Genomic DNA, 13,822 nt, shown 5'->3' with positions numbered 1-13,822 from the left:
CAAAATTTACAATTTAATTCTTAACATCATGAAGATTCATTATTTATTATAATTTCACATTAACATCACTTTGTCATCAATTCACTATTTCATTTAAATTCTTCATCATAAATATTGAATGTATGTTTGTTTCATTGAAAACAACTTTTATGAAATATTTTTAAAAATTTTGCCAAATAACCGAAAATATTTTACACGGATGCATACAAACACTAGAAAATATTAAATTTTCCAGAAAAGTAGGCTATTTTCAAAAATTATTTTCTGGAAACTTTTTCAATGAAACAAATAGAACCTAATTATCACCTATTAGTTTCTTTGTTTGATGGCTACCAGAACTAGGTCTTGATGTTTTTGAATCTTGTTTTGGTGTTTTGATATTTTTTTCATTGTTTGTTGAAACTAAGGCTTGAGGGTCTCAAACTTCAATTTTTGGTTATCTGGATTGGCTATTGCAATGGTCAATGGACATTAAAGTGTTAGTTTGTTGTTGCAATAACTGGAGCTTGATTATTTTTTGATCAATTTGTCTCTACCTTCTATTAGACGATGATGTTCGTATCTTGTCCAGTTTACATTCTTTTATGATTTAACGAATGCAAATTTTTCGTGTTTATTTTTTTGTTTCTTCTTTGAAAAGTGTTTAAACTTGTCCATAAAGTATAATTTAACAAATGTAGATTCAAACGCACCATACCTAGTTTTGATTGTATTTTAAATACTTAAAATTTTGAAACAATCATTTTTAAGCATTCCATCTTCTATGAAAAATAAAACAAAAAGATAATCTAACCTAGATTATCAAATGTCAACATTTGATTAAGGACCAATTTAACATTATTTTCCAGAAACATTTTTAGGATAAAAAATACATTTGAGATAAAAATATTACTAAACAATATATGTTTGACAGTGCTTTTGAAACAAAATATACTTTGAAAAAAACACTGTTTTAACCAAAAATAGAAGCAAAAAATTTTAATTTATACTCAAAAATATTTTTTGATCGGGAAAATATTTTTAAAAAATATTACTAAATTAATTAACCTTAAGTGACATTGTTTAATTAATCAACATGTCACATTATCAAAATATATCCGACATATTGGAGTCAATGAAAATAGAAATTGTAGTTTCTACAAAATTAAACGTGCATTTTTTCCCCATTTTTGTATTAAGCCTTCTGATATTTTTTAATAAAAGAAAATTTTGTAATGAATGAACGTAACCATAAGTGACAAAAGGATCATACCATTTAATGTTATTTAGAAATTTTCGAGGCTAATGATTGAAAAAATGAATGCAATATCTGGGTTGCACCAAGATTTTATTTCCTTTTAACTATTGTGTAAAACCTCAAAGCTGTAAATGGGCAATATAATATTACATATGTATAGTTGCATACGTTTCACGAAACTTCAATGGATTTGAGATCAGGTTTCTTCACTTCCTCCTTGGGAACAGTAACAGTAAGGACCCCGTTTTCCATGGAAGCTTTCACCTGCTCCATCTTCACATTTTCAGGCAACCGAAACCTCCTCATGAACTTCCCACTGCTACGTTCAATCCGATGCCAAGCATCATTCTTGTCTTCCTTCTCTATTTTCCTTTCTCCGCTGATTTGAAGCATCCTGTCATCTTCAATCTCCACTTTCACGTCCTCTTTTTTAAGCCCTGGGAGGTCGGCTTTGAAGACGTGCGCTTCCGGAGTTTCCTTCCAGTCGATTCTGGTGTTGGCAAAAGCAGCGGTTTCTGGGATACGCGTGGTGGCGAGTGATGAAGAAGACAAAGGGAAGCCTCTAAAAGGATCTAATACGTCAAAGGAGAAGGGATTCTCGAAGATGCTGTTCCTTCGGTTGCCAAAGAAACTTGGAATCATGGCCATTTCTCTTCCTTTCTCTAAGGACAAATGATTTGATGTTCTGACCAGAAAAAAGAAGAAGAAAGTATTTAGTGTCCAATCGTGAGGAAATATCAGCGAATTTGATTGCTTACGAGATCTTTTAAATCTGGTTGCTTTGTTGGGGAAGAACATGTCGGGTTTATATAAGAAGTTGAAGTGGAATCTAGTACTTTCTCGTACATGTATTTTTGTGGTATTTCACGAATATTCTAGAATTTTCGCGAATGCTCTAATTTTCTTCAAACTCTTTGAAAGGAGAAAGTATCTTTGATTCTTTTCGTCAGATATTTTTAAAGCTTGTTGATATTTTTTCAAATAGGATACTCAATTTTTTATTTGATTTAATGCTATCTTCTTATCAATATTGATAATTAAAATTTAAGGGAACTGATGATAGGGTAGTTACGGTTAGTTTAAATTATTTTTAAACTTTCACTTTCTCCGCAAGATAGAATATGGAATTAAAAAAAAAAAAACATTATGATCTGGAGTTTAGTTTTAATTATCTCTTTTCTTATTATATTTAATTTTGATTTTCGGTTTTAATATAATCAATTAGAGGAGATTCGGTGGCGGAGCCACTAAAAAATTATTCATGCGAAAAAAGTTAACATACATTGTTTATAAGATTTTCAACTAGGCATGCTGTTATTAGTGCTATCTCATCAATTAATTAATATTTTATTAAAAAATATACAAATTATTTAAAAATACAGAAAATTGTTTAAAACATATTTTTTAAAAAAATTAATTAATTATTGACGTGACATACACATGAATTACCATATGGATACTATGTTAATAAAGTTAATAGATGTTTATTTTTTTACTTATTTTTGGATGATTTGATAAAAATGTAAATTTAAAATTAAAAGAAGTGAAAAACTGAAAGAAGGGTTAAAATAATTTTTTTTTGTAAAGTTTGGGAGTCAAATAAGTAATTATACTTTTAAAATATTATAAACCAAAATATTAATTAATTAGCTTTTTTTACTAAAGATCATATTTTTCTCTTCCAATAATATTATTTTCTAATACTCAAACTTGAATTCTCTCATTAAAAATATAATGTGTTTTACGATGGAATGATAAGTAGTCTTTCTAATTTCTTTCTAAAAATAATGGTGCATAAATTGCAATAATAAATTTATATTAAAAATTCTATAATAAATTTTTTTTATTCTCCATCTATTTTACTAGGATTGGTTTTTATAATAAAATTTTAATTAATGCATATATCTAAACAATGGACGCGTGAGAAGACAATCTCATAAGCAGCGAGTGGAGCCAATATTATATGATTTACAGTTACAGAAAATTCGAGGATGTTCGGTTCATGAACTAGAAGAGTAGTATCTAGTAATTTCTAGCGGCAACTTCTTCTATCATCTTCCAGATAAACTACCCTCTTTCACTCCTACAAAACCCCACTCTCCTCCTTTCCCACTTCTCTCAAAGAAAAAACATTAAATCGCCACATATACTATTTTATTCTCCCGGAAAAAACACACCACCACCAACAAGCAGACTCAAATAAACTCTGTTTTTCGACTCATCCTATCAAATCCTGTTCTCAACTTCGATCACTTGGTAAGTCAAAACCCCTTTTTTTCCACTCTCTATATGTGTTTGAATTGTATCAAAGTAGTTTCTGTTTTTCCTTCTCATCTTGTTCTTAGCTAAGAAATAATAACTATCTGGGTTCATTTGTTTGTGCGTGAGGGTACTAGAAACTGTATGTAAACTTTTTTTTTAATTTATTAATGACTTGTTTATGAAGATTGGCTATTGCAATCTACTTCTATGCGATGGATATATATTTTTCTTCATTGAAGATTACTCGTTTTTGTTCTTGGGATTCTAAGTTAAGGAAATGGATGCATGAATTCCAGGTTTTTTTTTTGGTAATAACAGAAGTAAAACTACGATGAATCCCGATAAATTCACTCACAAGACAAATGAAGCTCTGGCCGCCTCTCACGAGCTAGCGATGAGCAACGGCCATGCCCAATTCACCCCTCTTCACCTTGCTGTTTCTTTGATCTCCGATCCCACTGGCATTTTCCCTCAATCTATCTCCAATGCCGGTGGTGAAAACGCTGCTCAATCCGCCGAGAGGATCTTTAATCAGGCCTTAAAGAAACTCCCATCACAGTCGCCTCCGCCGGATGAAATCCCCGCCAGCACTTCCCTTATTAAGGTACTCCGTCGTGCACAAGCTGCGCAAAAGGCACGCGGCGACACCCATTTGGCCGTCGATCAATTGATTCTCGGCCTTCTCGAGGATTCCCAGATCGCTGATTTGATAAAGGAAGCTGGTGTTGCTCCGGCAAAAGTGAAATCCGAAGTAGAAAAGCTTCGAGGAAAGGAAGGGAGGAAGGTGGAAAGTGCTTCAGGGGATACTACATTTCAAGCTCTAAAGACTTATGGCCGTGATCTTGTTGAGCAAGCAGGAAAACTTGATCCGGTGATAGGCCGAGATGAGGAAATCCGAAGGGTTATTCGGATTCTATCAAGGAGAACGAAGAACAATCCGGTTCTCATAGGAGAACCGGGTGTCGGTAAAACTGCAGTCGTAGAGGGCTTGGCTCAAAGGATTGTTAGAGGGGATGTTCCTAGTAATCTTGCTGATGTGAGAGTTATCGCGTTGGACATGGGTGCGTTAGTTGCTGGAGCAAAATATCGAGGTGAATTCGAGGAAAGATTGAAGGCTGTATTGAAAGAAGTTGAGGAAGCCGAAGGGAAAGTGATTCTCTTTATCGATGAAATACATTTGGTACTTGGGGCTGGTCGAACCGAGGGCTCCATGGATGCAGCTAACCTCTTTAAGCCTATGCTTGCTCGAGGTCAACTTCGATGTATTGGTGCAACGACACTGGAGGAATATAGGAAGTATGTTGAGAAGGATGCTGCATTCGAAAGAAGGTTCCAACAGGTTTATGTCGCTGAGCCGAGCATTGCTGATACAATCAGCATCCTTCGAGGGTTGAAAGAAAAATACGAAGGTCACCATGGTGTTCGGATACAAGACCGCGCTTTGGTGGTGGCATCACAGTTATCGAGTCGCTACATTACAGGACGTCATCTTCCTGACAAGGCGATTGACTTAGTCGACGAAGCTTGTGCGAATGTGAGAGTTCAGCTTGACAGTCAGCCTGAAGAGATTGATAATCTCGAACGAAAACGAATGCAATTAGAAGTCGAGCTGCATGCTTTGGAAAAGGAGAAGGATAAAGCGAGCAAAGCTAGACTGGTTGAAGTACGGAAGGAGCTTGATGACTTGCGAGACAAGCTTCAGCCGCTGATGATGAAATATAGGAAGGAGAAGCAAAGGGTTGATGAGATCCGACGATTGAAACAGAAGAGAGAAGAGCTCATGTTCGCCTTACAGGAGGCTGAAAGAAGATATGATTTGGCAAGAGCTGCGGATTTGAGATATGGAGCAATTCAGGAAGTGGAATCTGCGATAGCGCAGCTTGAAGGAACCACAGATGAAAATATAATGTTAACGGAAACGGTTGGACCTGAACATATTGCAGAGGTTGTAAGCCGCTGGACTGGCATTCCTGTCACGAGGCTCGGACAGAATGAGAAAGAGAGGTTAATTGGGCTTGCTGAGAGGCTGCACCAAAGAGTGGTGGGACAAAATCAAGCGGTTGAGGCTGTTGCAGAGGCTGTTTTGAGGTCGAGAGCTGGATTAGGAAGACCTCAACAACCGACTGGCTCGTTCCTTTTCTTGGGTCCGACTGGTGTTGGAAAAACAGAACTTGCTAAGGCACTGGCAGAACAACTCTTCGATGACGAGAACCAGCTTATCAGGATTGACATGTCCGAGTACATGGAGCAACACTCAGTTGCTCGACTTATCGGTGCACCACCAGGGTATGTGCTGCATCTTGTACATGCTATGCATCCAAGTGTTGGGATTATCATTGTATCATAGTAGCTTAACTTCCTTTTTTTACTTTTGTATATCAGGTATGTCGGACATGAGGAAGGTGGGCAACTAACCGAGGCTGTAAGGCGAAGGCCATACAGTGTTGTACTATTTGATGAAGTTGAGAAAGCACATATCTCTGTCTTCAACACACTGCTTCAAGTGCTGGATGATGGTCGATTAACCGATGGCCAAGGCCGCACTGTCGACTTCAGAAACACGGTGATCATCATGACATCAAACCTTGGAGCCGAACATCTTCTGTCTGGGCTTAGTGGAAAATCTTCTATGCAAGTTGCACGCGATCGCGTATTGCAAGAGGTAGTTAAATGATCTGTTTATTGTAATTAGGGACCCTACTGAGGTTCATTTTTGAAGCATTTATGGTATTAACATGATACTAATTTGGGTTGCTTGACAGGTTCGGCGACACTTTAGGCCAGAGTTGCTTAACAGACTTGATGAGATTGTTGTTTTTGATCCGCTCGCACACGACCAATTGAGGAAAGTTGCTAGGTTGCAAATGAAGGATGTGGCAGTCCGACTTGCTGAGAGGGGAATTGCATTGGCTGTAACGGATGCAGCTCTGGACTACATATTAGCAGAGAGTTATGATCCAGTAAGTACATCATCCATGTTCTACATCGTTTTGCTTTCGGGTACGAGTGTCGGGTGTTGGGTATAATGTTCTTTTTACTTTGCTGTTGTAGGTTTACGGTGCGAGGCCTATAAGGAGATGGCTGGAGAAAAGGGTCGTAACGGAGCTGTCGAGAATGTTAGTGAAAGAAGAAATTGATGAGAACTCCACAGTGTATGTTGATGCGAGTCCCAAAAGAAACGAGTTGGTGTATCGGGTGGAGAAAAATGGAGGCTTAGTTAACGCTGCCACCGGCCAAAAATCAGAGGTATTGATCCAAATCCCAAACGGGCAGCCAAGGAGCGATGCTGCGCAGGCAGTGAAGAAGATGAAGGTTGAAGAGATGGATGAGGATGAGGATGAGGAGATGGATATGTAAATGTTACGTGTGTTCTCTGTATTTTTGGTTTGTAGGATGTTGAATGGTGAAAGGGTTTCTGTAGAAGCCCTTCTTGTTGAGTTTGCAAATGTTCTAATTTCTTCTATGCGTTTTCAAAATAATTTCAAATGTATGTCCTTTTTTAAACGCAATTTCAAGTGTGTTATATGTTTTTGTATATAACGGAAGTTAATAATTGAAAATATTTTAGATATAAAAATATTTAAAGGTTAATTATGCAATGAGTAATCTTCAAAAAGGAAACCAAAATTGCATTGGAGTGGATTAATTATTTGAATGCTATAATATATATCATTTTAATTTATATTAATATTTTAATTAGAATAGAATATTTAAGTTAATCAATGATATTAAAATTTAACTCTAAAATTTGTAAGATCATTCCACTTGTCAGTATGAGAAAGGTCGTTTGGATCTTTTTATATTGGTATTTCTTGATTAGTCTCTTCAAAAATAATTTTTTTAATTTTTTTAATTTTAAGTGAATGTACATATAATTTTCTAAAACTAACTCTAATAGTGAGATTAAATTCCTATATTATGTATTGTAATATACGATAGTTGGAGTCCTAAAACTAGACACTATATATAAATTTATGATATTCTAAGTAAAAGGAAGAATTATATACCGCATAAGATTTCTTTTAAATCAGACTGTAATGTTGATGTCGAAAAAAATTAATTTCGAGATTGAATTTATTAAGTTGAAACGAAAAAGTCATGGGTTGAATACAAATTTAAAAAATAAAAATATTAGTAATTAAATTAGGAATAAAATTATTTAATAATTAGTTAAATAGAATATTAAAAATAGTATAGGACCAAAATTTTTTAGTGATCAAGTTAGTAGAAATTGGCCAAGGAATAGACAAGCACTTGTGTGGCAATTACAGAAAGGGCTTAGATGCAATTTAGCCATAGCTTAAATAAGGTTAGTGGCATAAATTGATGTTAGTCGTTCGATCCCACTAATGATTACAAGGTTTAGTTATTAGATCTTAGTTATTAATTTAATTTAAATGATAATTATATGTATATATAGCTTATAATGGAAGCATTTTCCATTATTTTCATCCATCTTCATCCTTCAACCGAAACAAGAAGAATGAAATTAAGCTTCCATGACCGGCCATAAATTCCACGGTAAGTTGGCTCGACTTTTAGCAAATTTTAATGAACCAACCCATAAGTTAGTTCTTGTAATTTTGGTTGTTTAAGTTGGAACACTTAGAATAATTGATGCATGGAACTATGAAACTGTTATAAGTGAAAACATGTTGGTAGTTAAAGTGGATAATGTTGGAATAAGGTCATTATCGAGTATTTAGGGTCTCAATTTTAAAGAGTAAAAGATGTTGGATATAAATGCTATGGATGGATAGTTTGAGATCCCTAGAGAATAAATATGAAGCTAAATTTTGATTTGATTGAGTAAATAATGAGATACAAGCATTTCATATATAAAGATTAAAAAAAGGAATTATTTGTAAAGTATGCAATTATGCTTGATTTTGGTTATATTTTATTTGGTTGTGAAACTGATACTATTTCGTAAATGGATTATCAAACCTAGTGAAAGCAAAATCAAATTATAGAGGGTCTAAGGCTATAGTGGATGTCAGATGGTAAAATCAATTTGTGCTAACTTAATATGTTTTAATCCATGTTTTTAATTAGTGATTATATATTTTAAATTAATGGTAGCCATAAATTTTAAAGTTCGTTCGTTTCATGTTGCGGCTGAAATTCAATTGATAGTGCAAAGATCAAGTGGTGACCTTCAAGCTTGATTAATTAACAACATAAGCAACTATACCTTATGTAAATTGATGTATCTGATATTAGAAGCTAAATTTTTATGCTTGATTATATGATTTGATATAAAGTTAAAGATATGAATTATATTGATGTCAAGATAAGTTAGTGACTTATATAATAATAATTGTTGAAATAATATGTGTTTTTATATGTGAATAAAATTGGTATAAGGTTCAACATGAACTATAAGATTATGATGATAATAATTGTTGAAAGCATACTTCTATTCTCAAGAAAGGCACGATCGAATTGTATCATATGCCAAACATTTGATAGGATTTCAATCTTTCTCCTTCAAATCATCCGATTTCTTCTCATCAATGACAATGTCTAGATCTTACTAAAAGAGAGCATCTAGAACCTCATTTTGTCACATACTGAAATGACTCGTGCCATCGAAGATCTCCACTGTTAATCTAGTATTTTTTATTATCGGTCTCGCCTACATGGACGATGTTAAAGCTATTGGATTGTCCACCATTTCAACCATAATCTTTCAATATGTCCAAGGAAATATTTTTCTAATGTGTAAGATCAATTTAAACCGCAACAACAAAGCATACTTCGAATAACCTTCGGCTCTTATGCCACTTGTTATGTGAATAGGATAAAAAAGAGTAAATTATCGTACTAGAAAACCACACTAGGTTCAATTCTCAAGAAAGATTTGAAGGGTCACCGACGATCTCGCTTAAAACCCAACCTCTTAGACAAAATCTCCCTCCAAAGTAATTTAATAGCACAATATATCATTACAAATGTACCCTACAAAATATTGAAAGGGAAAGAATAAAGAACACCAGAATTTAACGAGGTTTGGCAAATTATGCCTACGTCCTTGAACACTACCAAATATATTTCACTACAAACGATACAAGTGAAAAATTACAAATAGAAAGAGGAAAAAATTGTCTTATAAAGAAAATGACAAATTTTGGAATGATTTAAAAGTGGAGAGACCACCTCTATGTATAGTAGTACAAGCACTCAATAACCTTGTATTTTTTAATATGGAATTGTGCTATTTCAATAAAGCTTAGTGCCCTTACCAAAAAATCGCAAGCCTATTGGATGTCAGTAGTTATTTAAAATAAAAAAGAAAGTAGATGGCACATTTGATTGTTATAAAGTTCGATTAGTGGCACAAGTGTATGCTCATAGGTTTTGATTTTCAAGACACCTTCAATTATGTAACCAAACCTTATACAGTTTGAACTATCATTGTATTAGTTGTTACTCACAAGTGGTCACTTCGACAAGTAGATATCAGTAACACATTTCTTAATGATAATCTGATGGAGGAAGTTTATATGATGCAATCACCAGGATTCGAACAAGTTGGTGCTAATGGAGAACCTTTGGTATGTAGGTTACACAAGTCTTTTTATGGCCTAAAACAAGCTCTTGGAGCATAGTTTTACAAGTTTAAAATTTTTATGGTAAAAGAACTCAATTTCATCACTTCTATAGTTGATCTCTCTTTGTTTATAAGGACAAGTTCATCTTACTTACCTTGTCTGGTTTACGTTTGTAACAAGCCAATTCTTCCCGGCCCACTATGAACAAAAATAACAAAATAAATAAAACCAAATAAAAATAGTCCAGTCCAATTACAAAAAAAAGAGGCCCAAATGGCCCAAAATAAGTAAAAAACCCTAATGGCCTAAAACCTAAACAGTGTTCAGTAGAAACCCTAGCCTCGTCGTCGCTCCTATGCCTCGGCCACGTCAACGTCGCACCCTAACCTTTGCCACCGTCAACCACCACCTGCAAGGGCCGAACAAACACGCAAACAATATTGGCAAAAATAGTAGAAAAATAGATAAAAATAATAGTGTAATCGGTTATAAAAGCCACAACAACCAATGCAATTTTTTAGACACGTAAGAGTAATAAAAAAAAACATAACACAAAACTTCAAGGTGATTTTCCTTTTAATTTTTTATGAATATTTTTATAAATAAAACATAAAATAAAAAAGGGGTTGAAAACCTACCTGGCTCTTCGCGTTCTGCTGCTGTGAATGGCCGAGGACTGTATTCTCCGATAAAAGATGACATTTTTCGGATAAAAGGGTTTTCGAAACCCAGAAACTAAAAGGTTCCTTAAGGATTTGACACAAAATCTTAATAGTATTAATTCTCTAGAGTCTCCAAGAAGAAGACGTCGAATGGAGGGCCCCTTGGATGATCCCTGATGAGATTTTGTACCGATGTGGAGACTTCGACTGGGTTCCTTTACTCGAGATATGGGGAGCTATTGGATATGCCCCTCTATTTGTATTGAGACAGTATAGATCAAGGCAGTTCATACCAGCAACACAAGGGTTGCTCAATGCAAGTTTGCGTACAAGGGTGATAATTACAAGAAAAAGGTTCGTGAAATATCGAACGCTTGGAGCCAAATACACAGAATGAAAAGATTTGCCGCAAATCCCATTATGACCCTCGAGTATGATTGGTGGTGGGGTAAAATAGTCAATGATAATGTCCTTGTGTCAAGTCAAGAAAACACTCGGCCGATAGAAGAGCACTTACAAGTGATCCCGTCTGAGTTGGAAATCATAAAGCAAGACTTTGAAAAGAGAAGGCCGGAGCTGGAAAAAAAGATAGAACAGTTGGAAGAAGAAAAGATGCAGCTAGGATTAGACATCGACGTCCTGAAGTTAGAAACTGAGAAAATGATAAAAGGAAAGAACAAGGCTAATGAAGACTTGACAGTCTAAAAATAGATTATAAGAAGCTGTGCTTGTCGATAAGGACTGCTGGGTTGGGTAAAACTGATTAAATGCTAAAGTTACATATTTTATGTAATTAAATTGGTTAATTTATAAGAGTGCTCCACTAATTTTTTCCATGTTTTTGTTGAATTTTGTGTAGGGATGCAATTTGGGGATAAATGGAAGAAAAAAGAGACAATTGGGCTAGATTGAAGAAAGAAGCAAAGAAGGAGGACCAAAGTAAAATTTTTCCAAGATTAATTAGCTGAAATTTTTGTTGACTTAGTGGGAGATTATGTAGGGATTTTTAATATTTTATTCCTTGATTTTCTATACTAGTTGGCTCTTAATTTAGCAAAGCCACTAGTATAAATAGTGGACTACTGTGTTCATTTTATCATCAAGTCTTGAATCAAGTCATTAATCAAGTTTTTAATTACCAAGTTTTTTTATTATTAAGTGTCCATTTCAGCTTTAGGCTGGAATTAGCCTCGTCAAAACCCGTGAGTTACGCACCCGAGCAAATTAACTCCTAAATTCCAGTACTTATTATTTCTCCGGATTAAGAGTATGATTTTGTCAACTCACAAAGTCAGATCAACATTAAGTCAAAAAAGACGTCGTTTGATTTAGTGTGGTTAGACGTACAGTTGGAATTTCGAAAGGAACGTTTCTAATCGGTTTTCTGTGAACACATTGGCGTGCCAAGTGGAGATTGCTGTTTGGTTCCGTCAAGGGAAGTAGTAACCGGATTTAAATGTCCCACGTGGTTAAGGGCATTGGTTCGAGTTAGGCTCTTCTAGATCGCAAAGCTGCCGGAGTTCTAAATCACTAACGTTTCGTGGTTGTTCGATCGATAAGAGTTAGTTATTGAACGTTCCATAACTAATTTACACAAGGAAGAGTTGGTGTCTGAGGCGTCCTTGGTAGCTATAACTAGCTTATTGGAAAAGAGGAGTTCATCTAATTTTGAGGATCGGTTCAAAGACGAGGACAAACCCGTGCCTAAAGCTGAGCTTATTCTAATTAATTTTTCTTCAAATTTATTTAACTGCTTTTTATTATTTCATTTTCAACTTTTACTTTTTACGCGTTTTATTTATTTATTTCAGGTTCCAGGTTTTCGATTTTATCCTCCCCCTAATATCTTGGGCACGACAACTGCCCCTGACATAAATTTGGTCAAGAGAGCAACAATTTGCAGTAAACCCAGTCTCCGAGGGATCGACCCTACTCCCTATACTACTTAAAATTGAAAAATTAGGTGTAGGTTTATATTGGTGGATTCGACACCCATAAAAAACATCGGAGCAATGGCGACAAGAGATTAAAGAAGAAAAGATTAGAGCTGATCAGTGGGAAAAGAAATTCCAATATGCTCGAGTTCGAGAAGATGCTCTAAAAAGGGATTTGTTAGAAAGCCAAAATGAAAAGGTTGGATTAAGAGCTTGGGTAGCAGAATTAGATAGGTCATTGCGTCAATATCGTAGTTGCCACTCCGTAATTGAGTTGAAAGTAAGCCTAAATAAGATTGAAGAGTTAAAGAAAAAGATAAAATAGCTCGAGACCGCATTGTAAAATTGTGAACTTCGAGTTGAGCTTCTTGAACGAATAATGAACACTGGAAAGAGCAATTCCAACACTTTCAAGGTCATATTAGGGATAGAGATCACATTATGGGTGAAGCTGCGATTCAAGTACGGGAAATAGCTGACCATCTGCAAACTTTAGCTATTCAAGCTGACATGCTGAACTTAAAATACGAATCAGAATCGGGCCGGGGCTGAGAATTAGCTTGACTTCTTAGGAAAGTCAATGCTTTGAGTATTAGGGCAAGGTCGTATATGTAAAATGTATCTGTTTTCTGTAAAGAGATTCGTTTTTTAGTAAAGTTATTCTAATATAATTGAATCAGAATCAACGCCTCTTTTTGCATTCATTTTTCATTCATCAGATTACATTTCATCACATGCATTAAGTTTCATAAAAAGATCCTTATTAATCAAAATTATGACATTTACCCTAGAAACCAACAAGAATTTGCCAATCGAATATCGTTATGGTACCCGAGGTAAAATCAAAGTCATGGATCAAAGGTTAAAGAGATTGGAACAAATTCAGAAGGACATACAAGATCAGTTGCAAGCCCAGCTGCATGAACAATTAGCTAAGGTACAGCAAGACATGATGGATCAAATACAAGAGTCTCAACGAAGCATGATAAGCCAGTTGACCCATTTGCTGGCTGGAGGGACTGAAAAAGTGGAAAAGCACTGTAAATAACTCTGAGGATGATAATGAAGACCCTATATACCCCAAGGCTTTACCCAGTATATGTCCAAGCCCAACCAGATACATATCCACGAAGGGTACCCGTTACCATAAGACCTTAACAATATCAAGCCAGC

At 35.1% G+C, this 13,822-nt stretch overlaps 2 protein-coding genes across 3 annotated transcripts; one reads left to right on the top strand and one right to left on the bottom strand.

The window, feature by feature from the left end:
• Window positions 1-1,292: 1,292 nt before the first annotated feature.
• Window positions 1,293-2,028, bottom strand: LOC107953475 (18.1 kDa class I heat shock protein). The gene has a single exon (XM_016888793.2). The coding sequence runs from the start codon at window positions 1,883-1,885 to the stop codon at window positions 1,409-1,411; it is 477 nt and encodes a 158-aa protein (XP_016744282.1). The 5' UTR covers window positions 1,886-2,028; the 3' UTR covers window positions 1,293-1,408.
• Window positions 2,029-3,231: 1,203 nt separating this feature from the next.
• Window positions 3,232-7,034, top strand: LOC107953474 (chaperone protein ClpB1). 2 transcript variants are annotated; one of them, XM_041097348.1, is made up of 5 exons: window positions 3,232-3,493; window positions 3,796-5,785; window positions 5,882-6,161; window positions 6,262-6,459; window positions 6,551-7,034. In XM_041097348.1, exons 2-5 carry the CDS (start codon window positions 3,831-3,833, stop codon window positions 6,854-6,856), a joined length of 2,739 nt encoding a protein of 912 aa, XP_040953282.1. In that variant the 5' UTR covers window positions 3,232-3,493; window positions 3,796-3,830; the 3' UTR covers window positions 6,857-7,034. The 2 variants fall into 2 exon arrangements, with proteins under 2 accessions (XP_040953282.1, XP_040953283.1); XM_041097349.1 differs by having other exon boundaries at window positions 3,240-3,493; window positions 3,818-5,785.
• Window positions 7,035-13,822: the final 6,788 nt, after the last annotated feature.

This window comes from Gossypium hirsutum, chromosome D07 (genome assembly GCF_007990345.1).
Source record: "Gossypium hirsutum isolate 1008001.06 chromosome D07, Gossypium_hirsutum_v2.1, whole genome shotgun sequence".
NCBI lineage: Eukaryota > Viridiplantae > Streptophyta > Magnoliopsida > Malvales > Malvaceae > Gossypium > Gossypium hirsutum.
Note: the sequence above shows the minus strand (reverse complement) of the source record. Positions and strands in the feature narration are given on the sequence as shown.